Source organism: Prionailurus bengalensis, chromosome E1, assembly GCF_016509475.1.
Source record: "Prionailurus bengalensis isolate Pbe53 chromosome E1, Fcat_Pben_1.1_paternal_pri, whole genome shotgun sequence".
NCBI classification, from domain to species: Eukaryota; Metazoa; Chordata; class Mammalia; order Carnivora; family Felidae; genus Prionailurus; species Prionailurus bengalensis.
Window position 1 is genome coordinate 57,164,185 of NC_057347.1, and position 18,601 is coordinate 57,182,785.

The following is an 18,601-nucleotide window of genomic DNA, read 5'->3' on the forward strand; positions in this document are numbered from 1 at the left end:
ATCCTGTCCCTGAAGGAAGCAGGACTGATGGGGAGTGAACGGTGGGAGATTTGTTGATAATGAGCGATAATCCCCGGTTTTTAACTTGGTCTTATTTTCTGTGTTCAATGACAAGAGGCTCATTCATTTCTTTAAACTAGTTATTACAAAAGCTAGTTTTTGTAGCACACACAAAACCCGTGGGGGAAATCGTCACAAACCAGGGTTGCAAAGGGGCTCCTGGGTGGCTCGGTCGGTTGTGTCCGACTCTTGATATCGACTCTGGTCATGATCTCACAGTTTGTGAGATCAAGCCCCGCGTTGGGCTCTGTGCTGACAGCTTGGAGCCTGCCTGGGATTCTCACTCTGCCTCTCTCTCTCTCTGCCCCTCCCACACTCACTCACTCTCTCTCAAAATAAAGAAATAAACATTTTTTTAAAATAGCTTAAATTCATCACCTCCCAGTTAAATCAGACACCAAAACCTTTTTCTTTTTTTTTTTTTTTTTTTAAGGTTGAAGTTGTCTCTAGGATGTTCTTTGTGGCTGTAGTGATCATTCTTTGCACTCTCTCCTTTTCTTTTAGCTTCATTAAATTTTAAGGGGGAAGCCCAGTTTTACTGCCTACGAGTAAGTTTTTTCTTACTAAAAAATTGAAGAAAACATAATGATGAAAAGATTGTAAAAGAGAAGAAATATTTATTGCAGTTATCTGTCATACTATTTGAAGAAACTGTCAAAGATTTCTAAGTTGTGTGAGTTGTATGTATAAGTTAAATTAATTTTTTATATTAATTTTATTTATTTTTGAGTGATACATACATACATACATACATCAATTTTTTTTTAATGCTAATTTATTTTTGAGAGAGAGCGAGCACAAGTGGGGCAGGGACAGAGAGAGAGAGAGGGAGACACAGAATCTAAAGCAGGCTCCAAGCTCTGAGCTGTCAGATGTTTAACAGACTGAGCTACCCAGGTGCCCCTAGTGATACATACTTGTAATGCAGTCTGCTGGAAAATCCGTTGGAGTAGAAGTTGGATTGCAATGTTAGAAATACTGGAATACGGGGCGCCTGGGTGGCGCAGTCGGTTAAGCGTCCGACTTCGGCCAGGTCACGATCTCGCGGTCCGTGGGTTCGAGCCCCGCGTCAGGCTCTGGGCTGATGGCTCGAAGCCTGGAGCCTGTTTCCGATTCTGTGTCTCCCTCTCTCTCTGCCCCTCCCCCGTTCATGCTCTGTCTCTCTCTGTCCCAAAAATAAATAAACGTTGAAAAAAAAAAAAAAAGAAAAAGAAATACTTGAATAACTAGGAAATAAAATGCAGATACCAAATGGTGGATTCTTTAAAAGCATTTCACCTTGGGGCACCTGGATGGCTCAGTCGGCTAAGCGTCCGACTTCGGCTCAGGTCATGGTCTCATGATTCGTGAGTTCCAGCCCCGCATCGGGCTCTGGGCTGACAGCTCGGAGCCTGGAGCCTGCTTTGGATTCTGTGTCTCCCTCTCTCTCTGCCCTTACTTTACACGCATGCTCATTCTCTCTCTCTCTCTCTCAAAAATAAACATCAAAAAAAACTTTTTAAATAAATGAAAGTAATTTTGAAAAAAAAATGCATTTCACCTTTAAATGCTTCTTTTTTTTTTTTTTAATTTTTTTAAATGTTTTTATTTATTTTTGAGACAGAGAGAGACAGAGCATGAGCAGGGGAGGGGCAGAGAGAGAGGGAGACACAGAATCCGAAGCAGGCTCCAGGCTCTGAGCTGTCAACACAGAGCCCGACGCGGGGCTCGAACTCACAGACTGTGAGATCATGACCTGAGCTGAAGTGGGACGCTCAACCGACTGAGCCACCCAGGCGCCCCATTAAATTCTTCTTTAAAAGCATTTCACCCAGAGTGAAATGACATAAATGCAATATAGGAAGACACTGTATAAAGTGATTCTGGGGGTCTCCAATGAGAAGGCTGCAAGTTAAGGAAATGGAAAACAAGGGTGGAAGGAATCCTTGGAGAGCCTTCGAGACTTCTTATTTGTTGTTATTAACACAGAGGAAACAATGATAAGCCATAATTGCTGGTCATACTAGATAAATAGTGTAAATGTCATTACACATATAAATTAATAGTATAACTAATCCTTGGTACCCCTGATAACAAGATAGCATTTTCTGATGCCTCTTCTCTCTCTCCCTCTGTCCCCCACCCCCAAAATACTAGTTCTGTTCCGCAGTTTCGCACCATATTTACACTCGTTTTCTACTAAATGAGCCGTGGAGCCTCTGTACTCTATGCTAGCTCCGGCTGGAGGTCTTGAAGAGAACTACGGGCCGGACTCAAGGCCGCGTGTGGACACGTCGTCCCCAGCATTTCCAAAGTCTGAGTAGGTTTAGGTGTGCCACGGCCACCGAAATTTCCAGCGTGCTGCGTTTCAGCTATGCAGCTTCCTTTACTGCGGACGCCTTCCGAGACGCCCGCGTGCTCACGCGTCCTGTGAGGCTCCTCCAGAGGGATGACGCTGTGCTGTCGTGGCCAGAACGGATATAATTGTAGAAACGTCAGCCCTTTTTCAAATGGGAACTTAGGATGACGCCGAATAACTGTTTCCTTTGAGTCGTTTTTTAGCATGTGCCGCTCAGAATTGAAGCTGGAGATGCGGGGCCTCTCCCAAAGACTAGTTGACAGGGGCCCCGCTGACCCACGCGAGCAAGATCTAATTCCGCGTGTGTTTCATCTCTTGCAGATCTCAGTCACGGCGGATCGGCAGATCACTATGACAGTTCCCACCGGGGACAGCAGCCCACGCACAGAAGCGAAGCCAGCTGCAGCTGGGACCAAGTGATCACAGACAGGACCGACAAGGAGGCGTGGCCTTCCATCACAGGAACAGAGACTGAGTCTGCCTCAGAATGCACTACGGACACTGACTCTGCCTCCAACTGTGGCTCGGAGAACAGTAGCATGGCTACGGGGAGTGCCCAGGGCGCCTTCACCGGACACACCAAGAAGACGAGCGGCAATAATGGCACCAACGGAGTGCCCGTCCAGAGCCCTTCTAACCAGAGTGCCCTGGGAGCAGGGGGCGCCAACGGGAACGGGAACGCGGCCCGAGTGTGGGGCGTAGCCGCGGGCCCCAGCTCGGGCCCAGCTCACTGCTCCCTCGGCGGCGGGGATGGGAAAATGGACAGCATGATCGGAGACGGGAGAAGTCAGAATTGCTGGGGTGCTTCCAACTCCAATGCCGGCATTAATCTTAACCTGAACCCTAATGCCAACCCAGCTGCCTGGCCCGTACTCGGACACGAAGGAACTGGGGCGACAGGCAACCCTTCCAGTATTTGCAGTCCGGTCAGTGCCATAGGTCAAAACGCGGGCAACCAGAACGGGAACCCGCCGGGCACTTTAGGTGCTTGGGGAAGCCTGCTGCCGCCGGAGAGCACAGAACCACAAACGTCCGCTTCTCAGAATGTGTCTTTCAGCGTACAACCTCAGAACCTTAACACTGATGGACCAAATAACACTAACCCCATGAACTCTTCGCCAAACCCTGTCAATGCAATGCAGACGAACGGACTGCCAAACTGGGGCATGGCCGTCGGCATGGGGGCCATCATCCCACCCCACCTGCAAGGCCTTCCTGGTGCTAACGGATCCTCGGTTTCTCAAGTCGGAGGGAGCGGCGGCGAAGGACTCGGCGGTTCCGTGTGGGGCCTGTCCCCGGGTAACCCTGCCGCGGGAAGCAGCAGCTCTGGCTTCAGTCAGGGGAATGGAGACACTGTGAACTCGGCGTTGAGTGCTAAACAGAACGGATCCAGCAGTGCGGCGCAGAAGGAAGGAAGTGGCGGTAACGCCTGGGACTCGGGCCCTCCTGCCGGCCCCGGGCTCCTCGCCTGGGGACGGGGCGGCGGCAACAGCAGCGGCGTCGGTCACATCCATTCGGGGGCTTGGGGCCACCCCACCCGAAGCGCCTCTAACGGTGTGAATGGGGAGTGGGGGAAGCCCCCAAACCAGCATTCCAACGGTGACGGCAACGGGAAAGGATCGGCAGGGTGGGACGGTCCGAGCGCCAGCGGCCAGAATCCTGCCGTGCAGCCCGGCAGCGAGCACGTGAACTCTTGGGCCAAAGCTGCGTCTTCTGGAACCACGGCGAGCGAAGGAAGTAGCGACAGTTCCGGCAGTCACCACGAAGGGGGCCCCGGGAGGGAAGGAGCAGAAGGCCGGAGGCGAGAGAAAGGGATCCTAGACCAAGGGCATATCCAATTGCCAAGGAACGATCTGGACCCAAGAGTCCTGTCTAATACTGGTTGGGGACAGACGCCCGTAAAGCAAAACACTGCCTGGGAATTTGAGGAGTCCCCTAGGTCTGAGAGGAAAAATGACAACGGGACAGAGGCCTGGGGCTGTGCGGCTCCTCAGCCTTCACACTCAGGGGCGAAGAGTGATGGGTCCATCGTGAGCAGTACAAATACCTCTGCAGTATCTGGGTGGGTCAGCTCACCGCCTGCTGCTGCGCCGGCGAGCACAGGGTGGGGGGACGGCAGCAACAAAGCGCCAAATGGCCCGGGGGTCTGGGGGGACTCGATAAGCTCTACTGCTGTTAATAATGCTGCTGCTGCTGCTGTCGCCAAGAGCGGCCACGCTTGGAGTGGGACCGGAAACCAGGAGGACAAGTCGCCCACCTGGGGGGAGCCCCAGAAGCCCAAATCTCAAACCTGGGGAGACGGACAAAAATCCAATCCGGCCTGGAGCGCTGGAGGGGGAGATTGGGCGGACTCGTCTTCCGTCCTCGGACACTTGGGGGACGGGAAAAAAAATGGCTCTGGATGGGATGCCGACAGTAATCGGTCAGGGTCTGGTTGGAACGACGCTACCAGGTCTGGGACCAGCGGCTGGGGTAATGGCACAAACGCAAAGGTGAATCCAGGGACAAACTGGGGAGAGTCTTTAAAACCTGGCCCCCAGCAGAACTGGGCGGGCAAACCCCAAGACGGCAATGTGAGTAACTGGGGAGGAGCCGCTTCCGTTAAGCAGACGGGAACCGGGTGGATCGGGGGTCCGGTCCCTGTCAAACAGAAGGACAACAGTGAGGCCACGGGCTGGGAGGAGCCTTCTCCGCCATCCATTCGACGCAAAATGGAAATCGATGATGGTACCTCAGCTTGGGGCGACCCGAGCAACTACAATAATAAAACTGTAAACATGTGGGATAGAAACAACCCGGGCATGCAGAGCAGTACCACGGCCGCCGCCACCACCACCACCACCACCACGAGCAGCAGCACGGACGTGGTCGAGACGCCGCCGTCACACCAGGCCGGCGCCCAGCTGAGTCGATCGCCGCTGCTCGGTCCAGGTATGGCGGGCCCTTTAGGTGACTCTCGAACTTACGCGAGATCGCTTGTTCCTAGCACGGGTGTGTACGTATCCCCGTGGCGTTTTGAGGTAGCAGAGGACGTTGATTTAAGTGCCCTTCGCCTTGTAGCATCGTACTTAAATATTATCCCCGGAGAATAAATAAAGTAGGATTCTCTGATAGCTTTCTACCCGAGAGAGACAGAGAGGTTCGGCAGGTCCAGTGTTAAGGAGAGTAAAGAAGAAATACCCCCCGTTCGGGAAAACACCGGGGACCGTTGTGTCAGCTGTTGTTTCCTTGCGACAGTCTTCGTTTCCTTACGGGATGAGCCAGTGGTCCTCCAGCCCGGCCTTGGTTAGAAGTGCCTGGGGGCCGGGGGACCAGTCACCAGCGTCTCTGGCGACGTGGGTCTGCGGGAAGCCCGTTCGCTGGTAGCTTTAGAGCTCCGTGGGCGTTTCTGATGCGTGGTTGCGCTGAGATGGAATCGTGCGTGAAGCGGGAGTGGTGTTATACAATACAAGGCACATTGTGATTCCAGTCGGAAGAAAAATCCTAAAATTAGACTAAACCTTGGGTTTTGAGTTCCTGCTTTGCACAAGGCACTCTGCTGGACACTGGCAGACCGGAAGAAGGCCCAGACCAGAATCTTCCCCCCAGGGAGCGGGAATTGTGACAGGATGAACACACAGTACTCACCGCATGGGATCCAGATAAGATCCAGCCGGGCTTTGTGACGGGAGCTGGCAGCGGCCCCGCTTTCTAGCTGGGACGTCGGTGCGTGGCACACAGCCTTACTGCCCCGGGCGTGGAGCCTGCCTAAGCAGTGACCCCTAACCGGGCCCCCGAATCACAGAGTCCCCAGGTACAGAAGAACCAGAAGGAGAGTACAGTCCCAAGTCAGGCCCCCCCCCTCCTGCACGCTCCCCACACAGCTAGAAGCCTCTGCGTCAGGGCCCCCCCACGGTACCGGGGGGCCCCCTCCCGCCCAGTGCCCTTCTCGCCTGCTGCTCTGGCTGTCATGTCTCCTCAGGCGGTGCCGTCACCAGCCTCCCTCTGGCTTCTGTAATTGCTCGCGTAGTGCCGTCCTTGGGGACTACCCAGAGTACGGCAGGCCCTCTTGTCCCATGTCGCAGAATTTCGAGCGGCAGTGTGGCACATAGTCCTGTTCCGTCTACCCGTTCTCCGGGACGTCTTCCTGGCTCCTTAGAGCTCCTCCTCACGGTCATGGTTTTAACTCCTTTTTGTTTGTTCTCTGGATAAGCTGTCAGCTGCCGAGGAGGGTCTTTGTGCCCAGAACTGATGTCGTGGGTTTACGCGTGTGGCTCTAACGAGCGAGCGCAGAATCGGGTGAGGCTGTAACCTCCTTCCCTCTTCAGAATCCTACTCCTTGTGATGCGCTCTAAGTTTTCCTTTAGCCTTTTGGAGCCGCGTCACACTGTTTTCCTTAAATTCAGCTTAAAGTCTGAAGTACCTCTTTTCGTTACGACTGCTACGAAGCCCTTCCTTGCTCAGGACTGTTCCTTGTGCACTTGGCCCCTTGGTCCCAAGCGTAGAACTTTGCACCCAGTAAACGTTGGATTCCAGTCCCCTAGCCTGTTGAGATCTTATTGTTTCCTGATTCTGTAATCGGCGTATCAGTGATTCCTTCCAGTTTTCTACTGGAATCCGTAAATTTTCGTAAACGTGCCATAAAGACAACACTAAAGATAGAGTCCTTTCTTCACGGTCACTCGGTCGGTCACCTTATATGTGGAACAGAATTTGCATCCAAAATCCAACACAAGGGAGTCTGGAAGGTGACGTGTTTGAACTGTGAGCCTCATAGAAAGCAGGAGAATGGATGCTGAGTGGCTGTTGACTCTGTCCTGTGCAGAGATGTGGGTTTAAAAAAGATCGCTCTGGGGGCGCCTGGGTGGCGCAGTCGGTTAAGCGTCCGACTTCAGCCAGGTCACGATCTCGCGGTCCATGAGTTCGAGCCCCGCGTCAGGCTCTGGACTGATGGCTCAGAGCCTGGAGCCTGTTTCTGATTCTGTGTCTCCCTCTCTCTCTGCCCCTCCCCCGTTCATGCTCTGTCTCTCTCTGTCCCAAAAATAAATAAACGTTGAAAAAAAAATTTAAAAAAAAAATAAAAAAGATCGCTCTGACCACCCAACATCATTGAAACAGAAGCGAAGGGAGAATCGTTGGTGCACCCCCACCGCCTGGTACCACGCTCTCACACCCATCTGCACGAATGCTTCTGGAACTGGTGCCTTTATCCCTTTATTTGACCTACACTCACTGGAGATACATCGTTGAACACTCTGGCGTGCCAGGCACGTAACGGCATGGAAGACAGGAGCTCTGCCCTCTTTGAACCTCCACGTGGACCGCTTTAGCATGGTGCCCGATAGTCAGGGCCAGCAAAGTATGGCACGTAGGATGGCATCCGACCAGGGTTCGGACCATGAGGGGTCGGGGCTGAGCAGACGCTGGGTAGCAGCGCAGAGGAGTGTTTCGGATGGAGAGGCGAGCGCTTGAGAAGGTCCACGCCGGAGAAGAGGCGTCGTGTGGGAGGAGCAGAAAGAAGTTCACAGGGATCTGGGGTTGGGGCAAGGGGTGGGGTGGCAGGCCTTGCAGAGAAGAGCTGGAGAGGGGCCAAGGCAAGATTGGGCCGGGCTTTTCAGGCCCCTGAAGGAGCCAGGTCGTACCCAGGGGTTTCTGAGAGGCCGGTGAGAAGCTTCACAGATTGAATGATCAGACCTCTTTGTAGAATCGTCCCAACTACAAAAATCAGTGGGAAGCAAAGCAGGAGAGGAGGAGCCAAGCTCAGCCAGGGTCTTGATGGTGACGGTGGCCTGGGTTGGGACGGTGGCTGGAAAGCACCATGGAGACAGAGGTGGCAACCGGGCTTGGAAACCAGGTGTGGGAACAAAGAGGAAAGGTGAGCACCGGGGGTTCGGAGCTCTGGCAAGCGGGCCGGTAGGCATGTCCCTCGCTGACTCACCCAGGAGCACGGCGGGAGACATCTGTCCCGTGGAGATGTGGCAGAGGCTGGCTGTGGAAGCCGGTCCCAGCCACAGCTTGGCCGGCAGGCACAGCGGGGGGAGAGCGGCAGGAGTCGAGGGCAGGGTCGGGAGCCGAGGTTTTGTTTAAGACGGTAGAACTCAGCTTGTTGTTTGAAGACTGACAAAGGAGCCAGTAGAGAGGGAGAGTAAATGCAAAGGGAGGGGCTCCCTGCATCCAGCTGGGAGGAGGCCCAAGTGTCTGTGGCCAGAGAGCGACAGACGCCTTCCGGGATTCTTTTTCTCTGAGGGTGTCAAGGACCCCGGCCTCAAGTGCAGACGGGGCGGGCAGGAGCAGAGGCGAGGGTCGCATTCGCCCACGTAGGAGACGGAGCAGAGGGCTCAGCAGGGGTCCCCAGAGGGCTGCTGGACAGCGTTTGGGACCCAGAGGTCGGTTTCACAGTAGATGGACGTTCATTTACTCAGCGTGTGTTCGTCAGGACCCACTGTGCGCCGGCTCGCGCTCTGCTTTGGGGGACAGCAGGGAACAGAACAGGCGGAACCCCGCCCTGGTGGCGGTGTGATCCGGGAAGGAGGGCCGAGGCTCGCGGGTGAGCCAGCGACTGTGCAGGGTGTCGGCGGTGCGGAGGAAGAAGCCGGGCAGGGGCGAGGGGGGCAGAGATCGTCACCTCGGGCAGGGCCGCCGAGCACGTGACTAGCTGTTGGGTCTTCGCTGTAAGCATCCAGCAGCTAGAGCGGAAGGAGGGCTGTCTCCCCTTGTGCGGTCAGTTCAGTTCAGTTCAGTTCGCTGCCCTCCAGACCCCTCCCTGCGCCGGTCCACCCGCCGGACGTGGCCTCCGCAGCCTCCTGAGATTCCTTGGCGATTCAGTCTGCTCTGGGCCGCCGTATGGGGAATCCTCTCCGGAGCTCAAGGCTCTTGTAGCCTCTGCCTGCACACACGCCTCCGTTCCCCGAACCAAAGGTCAGAAACCCGGTGGGCCGCGGACTGCAACACGTCCACAGAGGTGCCTTCAGCGGCCCACGTTTTCGTATGAATCAGCACTTATAACGAAAACGTTTTATATAAAATTCCAGATCTCCGGCCTCTTGAAATCCCGGAAGCTCTGACACGTTGGATTCGGACGGCAGCGGTCAGCTAGAGCGGCTGCCTGGAAGCCCGTGAGCCTCGTCGCTTCCCACCCCCCCCCACCCCCCCGCCTCTCAGGCCTCCCCGCTGAGAGGTCACGGGCGCTTTGCGCGGGGGGGGGGGGGGGGGGGGCCTGTGTGCGTGAACCGGCTGGTTCCCTGGGGCGCTGGGGCTCGGGACTCCTGTTTTTTACCAGGTTATAACTAACATTTCTAAGCACTTTAAAATGTCATGTAAAGAACTTGAAGGAATGAGGAGAAGTGGGAAGCAAGACAATTGAAGCCAGAAACGGAAGGATGCAGACGTAGCGACGTGGTGCCTCTGGGGGCAGAGGTGATGAGCTACGTCACCGAGACTGTGGTGTGATTAGCGCCCCAGGGGATGTTTGCGCTCTGAGAAGAATTGATGGTTAAAAATAGCTCAGTCCGTAGACCATGTGACTCTTGGTCCCAGGGTTGTGAGCTCGAGCCCCACGGGTGGCGTTGCGTGACACAACTGTCCTGTCCCGCCCGCCTGAGACTTCTTCTGGGAATCCTCACCCCAGTGCCACTCCTCCCAGGTCACGGTTTGAGTGTCTGTGTTTGCGCCCCCTCGCTCTGCTCAGGGTCTTCTGGAAAAAGCTCCCGCCGCAGCGTGCCCCTGGGCCGGGGGTTCCTGACGCGCGGTGCACCTGCGCACCCCCTCTCCTGGAACCTCGCGGCCCCGGGCCTCGATGTACAGGTGGAAAGTGGCCGACTGAGGGCACACGCGCGCGCGCGGCGACGTCCCGGTGTGCGGTGTCCGCCTCGCCCAATGCCGTTCTGCGAGCCTGCGTCCGAAACGGCCCCACAGACGTTGGAACCGTGTTGCGTTAGTGATTTTTTTCCTCTCTGGTATGTTCCCCTTAGGATCTACTCTTCCCGGGTGTTGTGGTAGACAGAGAATGAGACCTCTACCCCCGATAAAGACGCTCTCGCCCAAATCGTTCTCTTCTATGTGAAAAATATTTACCGGTGATTTTTCTTTAACAAATTGCACCTAATATCACCGAGTGGAAGGAAGGGAAATGCGCTCCATGCAACCATAGTAGTGGTTTTCCGCCTCCCTGGTGTCCCCTGCAGGTGTCAGGCCTGACGCACGTGAGCGATCGCGGGGCCGCAGCAAGAGTGTGGGGGCGGTGAGGGCTGTGTTTGGCCTCCTGACGGAGACGGACAGAAAGTGAGACCGGTGTCTTCCGGGCAGAAACTCCCGAGCTCAGCGGATGGTGATGTGGGCCGGGGTCCTGCCCCACATCACCCCAGGGATTCAAGTGCCAGGCCTGCAGCAGGCACTCTGTGCAGTGAGAGCGGAGCCCGTCGCCCTCAGGGGTCGCAGGGCGTAGAAGCCTGTCACTTTCCCAGCCTGGCGCACCGAGCTGTTCCTTGAGGCTGCAGAAGGAGCAGTCCCCCCCGTCACACCAGCTGCCTCCTAGCGATGACGGCCCGCCCCTTCCTTTTGGCCCTCTGCATTCGTCCACGCAAAGGTCAGCCCCGTGGCCCTCCTGGCGGGGACTGTAACATCACTCATGGCAGCAGCGGTCATAGCCCCCATCAGGCTGTGAGTCACCTTGTGGCTCGAAGCCTCGCCCCGACTGGTTTTCGTAAACCTTCCGGGCTTCTGCGCTGCCAGCAACTAACCGATGCACCCGACTAACTGACGAACTTTCTGCTCTTCATAAAGCTGGTCTTTTGCACGTTTTTGGCGGCTTGCCGTTGGCCTTGCTGGTTTCACACAGACTTGCACCTGTGTCAGAGCTTGGGTTCTAAGCTGTTGATCATGATCACTTGAGAGTATTGACCTCTTCTACAAGATATGTTTCCTCAATTACATTTGTGTGTGTCTGGTTTTACAGAAGGAAATGCTATACTTAGGACACTCACGTTTGTCCCATTCTTGTTATGCGGATATTAATTTGTTTTCTGATGAGCCTGAGGAAAATGGAAGGTAATTTAGGAAATGCAACATAGCTTCATAAACTGGATTGTTTGGATCTGCTTCAAGCCATTCAGGAGATGGAACGTGGTAATACTCTGGACAAGTGTCCCCCTGCCTGTCTTGATCAGGGATGATAAGCTGCCGGAGAGGGACCCGTGGGGCAGTCGGGTCGTGTAAGACGGCACGACGCAGAACCTGCTCCTTAACGTGCCTGTGACTTCACGAGAACGTGAGCCAGGTGTGCAGGACCTGCTCGCCTGTGCCCTAATGCGGCAAAGAGCTACCGAGTCTGTGGAGAGCCCGTCTGTTACTTTGACAGTCACTGGAGGTGTGGCCCAGAGTGGGGACGTGCAAGCATAGCGTTTACTTTTGTTCCTAAGGGAAGGACGCGGATCCTAAAAATACTCCGCGGCCTGATTAATACACTTAGAGGTAAATGTTCTGGACACTTAAAACTCAATTTGCAGACACAGGAGAACGTTGAATATCAGTTAATTAAACTTTTGATGTAAAGTAAACCCTCACTGCAGACTCTGAATCTAACAATGAGATTGGGGGAGAATGTCAGGGTGAACTCTCTCAGGTTTCGCCCAAACCTTTAGATCGACGCTTTGAAAGGAACCGGGGGGTCAGGGAGTAGAGAGATCGCTAGTCATAGAATTCGTTTAGCGTCAGATAGGAAGGCCATTGTAGACTGGATCCGAGCTAAACCAGCAGCATAGCGTCCTCGTAAAACCTTGCTTGGGGCTGTGTTTTCCAGCAATGAATGGAAGTGAAATATTAATGCCATAGGCCGATCGGTAAACTGGGACCGCACTGCTCACGTTGATCGAATTGCAGGATTTTTTTATCCGTTTTATACCTGTTCTCCCCAGCTCCTCAGGCGTGTCTATCCACTGCCTTGGCGGGACATTCCAGCAGGGAACCCCCCCCCCCACCCCGCCCCAGGGTAATCACTGTGGCTGCCCCCAGCAGGTCGGAGAAGGCTCCGCCAGAGGCCCACTGCACTTTGCACTTGGGTACTTAATCCCCTGATACTACGTGGGTTTGTTTTATCACTTAGTTTTCCAGCACAAAATCATAACCAAAGGCAGAGATTGTGCAAGCTAATCGTGGAAGAGGCTTATCACCCGTCCGATAAACTAAAACTTGGAACAAACTGGATTCAGGACCCCTCTGCCTAGGTTGACGAGACGCGTGTGTTGTTGCCCCCAGTCTCTTAGAGAGCAGAAGCTGGAGAACGCTGTCCTTCCTGCAGCTCCCCCGCCCCTTCATCATCCTTTGGTATAAGATGATACCAAAACACAGAGTCACCTGCAGAGAGAATCAGCAGGTGCTGCCAGGAGCGCAGCTGTTCTCACACCGCGACCTCAGGGAGAGATCGCCAGGACCGCCCCGGCCAGAGTGATTCTGTTTTCAGCACCACACGGTAGTTACTAAGAGGAGTCATCTGAGCAGTCTGCTTTTTGTGGATATGGGATTGGGGGGGGGGCGTCTTCACTTTCCTGTGTTTTGGGGGGGCGTGGTAAGTGGGGCTGGAGCAGGAGCAGGAGGAGAAACAGGGCATCAGAAGCGTCCTGCCGGAGAGGTGGGAGGGACAGTTCTCAGTGCACACCCTGGGGATACGGACACAGGTTTTTGCTGGAGGTACCTTCGGTTCAAAAGGAATGAATAAGACCATTAAAAGTACAATTTGGCTCCCCCTCGTATCAATGAAAAAGAGTGCATTTAAAATCTCTATTAGCGCACTCAAATGAAAACTAAAGAAACGTCCCCCCTTTCTAACATCTAGCTCTTCTGAGCAGCTCGAGGCCATGTGGCCAGTGAGAAAGGACCTTATCTGTAACCCTCACATAGAGTCCCTTGAGTCCGGAAGAGAAGTTTTAAATGAATGCTCTTGAAACGAGGCATTCAGAAAAGTAGGAGACTCTACCATCTGACTGAGCGAAAACTCCTGTATAGAGGGCTTCACTATGTAAATATCTGTCTTGATTTCAAATATGAAAAATTAATTCTTGCCATGGCTACCAGCTATTTGGTTGTCCCTCCATAAGCCAGTAGCCAACCAAGCATTGTAATAAATTTATAGTACGCAGGATGGCCACTGGTGTGAACAAAATCCCATCTCGTTAATATTCAAGTCGGTACCTAGAAATGCCAAGCACATAGCTGGCACTCAGGTGCTCAGTCGATGCAATTTCAGTCTTTTATCTTTCCTTCATTTAATTATAATTGGCCATTTTTTTAATTAAAAAAATATATTATTAGAGTGCACAAGCCGGGGAGAGGGGCGGGGGGGGGTGGAGAAGGAGAACCTTAAGCAGGCTCCATGCTTGGCACGGAGCCCCACACGGGGCTCAATCCCACGACCCCGGGAGCACGACCTGAGCGGAACGCGAGTCGGGCGCTCAACTGACCAGGCCACCCAGGCGCCCCTAATCGGCCATTTTCTAACTGATCCTTTCTTCCCAATAAGGACTGCCTGTCATACTTACAAAACTACTATAGAGGTAGCACCCGTGGAACAAGCTAGAGTTGGTTTCTTATTTCACAAAAGAAAGAATGCACTCTGTGGATTTCACTGTCTGGAGCTCGTAAGATGAGGGTCACTGGTCAGACGGAGCGTCTGTTCTGTTTCCCGGCCTTATGACTGCTTTGTGTTCGTTTTCTACCAGTCTGCTGTGTGTGCACCACACGGGCACTTTGTTTTCTCCGTTCTGATGAAGACTGTGCATGTAAAGTTGAATGAAAACGACGTACTCCAGTGGCATTTCATTGTTACTGTTCTTTCAGGCCCAATACTGTAGGTGTTCAGTTGAAGAAGGGGGATAATTCGTGACCCCCACAGTACAGAAATGTTCTGTCAAAAGCAGTAGCATTTCGGGGCGCCTGGGTGGCTCACTCGCTTAAGCGTCCGACTTCGGCTCAGGTCAAGATCTCGCGGTCTGTGAGTTCGAGCCCCGCGTCGGGCTCTGTGCTGACAGCTCGGAGCCCGGAGCCTGCTTCGGATTCTGTGTCTCCCTCTCTCCCTGCCCCTCCCCTGTTCATGCTCTGTCTCTCTCTGTCCCAAAAATAAATAAACGTTAAAAAAAAAAAAAAAAAAGCAGTAGCATTTGAAGGGCCATTTTGAAAAATCTAGTATCAGTGTTTCAAATGTAAAGTAGAAATTTATTCTGCCTCATTAAGCCCATCTGTACAAAAGAACCTCTATGAAATTATTAACAAAAAGCGTACCAGAATTCACTGCAGCAGTAGGCACTGAACAGTGGAGATTATTTTCACAGTATGTGCTTAGAATTCTTTTCTGTCTACTGAACACGTTTGCTTTGCATCACAGACTGCCAGTGTGCCTTAAGGTTGTAGCACCTCTTTTTTCCAGGGCCTCTCGAGCATCCGTGGTGCACCCGTTACGATGTACGTGTTCGTTCGGCACTGTGAGCCGATTGTATTCTTGCCAGGGATCAACTCGAGATGGAAATATTGCTGGGGAGACGGTCTTTGAGAACTAGTCCGCTGTCTTCCTAGTGTTGGCATCGCTGAAATAAAGTCCTTTCTTGTTTGACCACTTAAAAAAAAAAAAAAAAAAAAAAAGGAAATCTTGTTCTCTTGATTCGAGGGTAAATAGCCATTCTTCCATTTGTAGGATTTTGAAACGTGCTGCTTATAGACCGTTAGCCTTGTGTACAGAAATGCTCTGTAGACCTTTGCACCGCTTTAACAGGAATTGAAAATTCTTGGTAAAAATCGATTAACTATAATTAACATAGTCTTCATATTTATTCTTCATTTTGACTTCCTTAAGTAATTTGTCATAGTGCCTTTCAAAGAGATGGACGTATAAGGGTGACAAATTTTAAATGAGTTTGTTATTTAATTACCCACAATAAATCAGTGTTTTTACAGCTGATTGCCCTTTAGCAACACCGAAATTATTTTATCTTCCCAAAACATCCATAATTTTTGTCAGCTATGTTAATTTTCCTGATTTAATTTTGTCCCTTCAATTTATAAAACTACTTTCCCCAATATACGTGATTGTTTTCTGTGTAATTATAGGGAATAGTGTGGTTAGCAGTTGCTGACAATAACTGATTAGGGCTAACTTCCCTGTTATTGGCAATAATTTACATAATATATTGCTCAGCATGGAGCTTGTAATTTACAATGATTCATAGGTTGCACGGCCTTTTGTCATTAATCAATATTACAGCATCTTATTAGAATAAAGAGCATCAAGGGAGCTCATTCCATACTGTCTTTAGTCAGAAAATAAATACATTTCAGAATTGATAATATCCACTTGCCACCAAATAACCTAAAATTTACAGTTAACTGTTTGTATTGCATGCCTCCTGTTCTTTAGATAGTATTTAAAATGTCCGCATTTCCATCGCTGAGAAACCGTGTCCATACGGAACTTCAGCTGATGTGAGCTGCCAGGACTGGCGATCGGGAGCGTCAAGGAAGCTTTACAGGCAGAGGCAGAACGAAGTACGGGTTGAGTTGGAAAAACGCAGTTTACGTGTGTGACGTGAAATGTTTCTCCTGGGGTACCTGAGCGGCTCAGTCAGTTAAGCGCCCAACTCTTGATCTCGGCTCAGGTCACGATCTCAGTTCGCGGGATCGAGCCCCGCGGCTGGCTCTGCGCTGACAGCAGAGGAGCCTGCTTGAAATTCTCTCTCTGCCCCTCTCTCTCTCTCTGCTCCCCTCCCCGACTTGCGCACACACAGACACATACACGCACACACACGCTCTCTCTCTCTCTCAAAATAAATGAATAAACTTTAAAAAATAAAATAAAGTAAGATGTTTACCTTACTGAAGCATGAAGAGAGTAGGGAGATCCTTCTGGCCCCGCGACGCCTTCTGTACCTGTAGAGAGCAGTGCCGCGACCCTCAGGACTCAGTAAGGACCCCGTTTCCTCCGTGGCACGCCCACAGGGTGCCAGCCTGATGCTCACAGCACTGGGCACGCGGGGGAGGGAAGACCTCCCAGCGCGCCCAGGTGCTGCCGGGCGCCGTGCGGATTTTCCCCCGTTACTTTCTCTGCACGTTTCACCTGCCGTCGCCTCATTTCTCGGCCCACATCTGTGTCTTTGAGGGTGGGTCTTAAAGACCAGCAAGAGTGAAGACATATTTGCAACTTGTAAGTTTGTTTTCGAAGAGAATAAGGTGACGTGTGACGTACAATTTCTTCTCGGCTGCTACCTGTAATACTGGAAGTGAAAAAGCTACTTCTTAAACGTCAGTTTCTTAACAATTCTTTTGAACGCTGTTATGCTGCAGATGCCGAGGTCAGTGGTCTTTAATGTTTAAGGGACTCTCGATTCTAAGCACGTGGGGGCGGGAGTGGAAACACTGTGATTTTAAAAAGCGAAGCAAATCTGATTAGATGAGATACTGCCTCCTCTCCACTCTCCCCTGGCAGCCGTCCTAAAGATAGATCGTCTCGAAATGATTTTGAACTTGAAACTACCTTTTCTACTTCTTCCCTGTTTCACTTTTATCACATGAATAATCTCGTTCTCTCTCGGGCGGTGCCCTTTGCAGTCTCATCGGGCTGGGGAGAGATGCCTAACGTCCATTCGAAGGCTGAGAGCTCTTGGGGAGAGCCGTCCTCCCCTCTGCCCTGGTTGACAACGGCACCGCAGCGTGGGGCAAGCCGCCCAGCAGTGGCAGCGGATGGGGGGACCAGCCCGCGGAGCCGCCCGTGACCTTCGGGAGAGCCGGCGCCCCCACTGCCGCCCCGGCCCTGTGCAAACCAGGTGAGTCCGACCGGCACTTTAGAAATGGGTCAGGATATTTTAGTTAGAGGGATACTTTTCATTGGATTTTAAGAATTAATGTTTTAGGACACCTTCCTCATTTTGTTTATGCTTTAAAACTAACGTCTACTTGCCGCGCCTGGTACACGGACACAGAGGAGCTCTTAACAGAAGCCCCTGCGCTCCTTTGTTAGAAAATTAACGACCAGAATCCACACCCTGGCGCAGGGCTGCGGGATGCCGTCAGTGGCGTCTACACGGCAGCAGGGCCCCCCGTGCCTGCCGTCTTCAACAGTGCTAGCTCACTAGCTCACTGAGCGACGAGGACGAGGACGAGGTGAAGCACGCCGTCTCTCCTTTCTGAGAGTGGGTTTAAGCCCGACGTGACTTCACGGCACTCAGACCCTTCTGCCTTCTCTCTTGGGAGCGCCGTTCTGCGTTGGGGCTCCAGGCTTACGCGTTCTCTTTTTTTTCTTTGGAAGATAAGAAAAATTAGGCCACGCTTTCCTCACGTCATCTGAAAGTGTAAGAAGCCTACGTGCACCATGCGCGTTCTCACACACGTCCAGATCACGTTTACCGAGTGGAATTCTGTGACGCGTGGGGATTTTGCGGCACGATGCATGTGACGTTAGCGTGGACCTAAGCGTGTGAGTTAGGTCCGGTATTAAGATCCGTCGTTCAGATGGCTGCGAGAGCTTCATATTTTCTTTGGCCATCGTTAAACCTGTCGGATCTTAAAATGCAACCTTATTTTTGTATTTTTACTACCATATTTTACATGAGTTTTGTGTGTGTTACTTAGCTAACGCTGGACAGTGTGCTCCCCATATCCACCATTCTGCTGGATTATTCCATTCCTATGCCTTGTTGTTGCAAACCTAAAAGACAGGGAGGTCCTTAGATTCACCTGCTGTCCCGAGGCAGTATGTTTGCTCTTACAGTTTGTCCTCGGAGGCGCCATCGTACACGTGTCTACCTTGAAAAAGCGTCCTGTCCTCATGGTCTTACAGACTCCCGCTAACTGTATCATCACTTAATCTTTGGCCGCCTTCTCCCTGGAAGTGAAAATTTGGGCTAACTTTTGTACCAGAAATCACTCTATCTTAAAACAAGTAGGAGAAATAACATCCTGAAATCCAAACTCAGTAGTCAGCTCAAGGCTCCATCCACCTACGGCCTCAACTGGCTCCACCCTGTTACTCTGGGAGCGTGTCCGAAACATAGACCGTCAGGCCCAACCGCAGACCTGTGCGTTTCTCGTGATCCCCAGGTGACTCGGGTCTGGTCACGTGAGAGGGGCACTGGCCCACCTTCCGCTGCGGGTTCAAAAACCGTGTGGCGGACAGTGGTATTTCCGGGACTCTGCATATTACCAGCTACCTGCTATGCAGACAGTGCCACCCTCCCCCGTGGCCCCCAG

The 18,601-nt window shown here is 52.4% G+C and overlaps 1 protein-coding gene across 1 annotated transcript in view; it reads left to right on the plus strand.

Annotated features, from left to right (window-relative positions):
- TNRC6C (trinucleotide repeat containing adaptor 6C) overlaps positions 1-18,601 on the plus strand; it is a 99,666-nt gene that overhangs the window by 39,550 nt on the left and 41,515 nt on the right. Inside the window, 3 exon segments of the mRNA XM_043585685.1 lie at positions 2,720-5,329; positions 16,964-17,029; positions 17,032-17,178. Of these exon segments, the coding sequence (XP_043441620.1) occupies positions 2,938-5,329; positions 16,964-17,029; positions 17,032-17,178 (2,605 nt within the window). The 5' untranslated portion in view covers positions 2,720-2,937.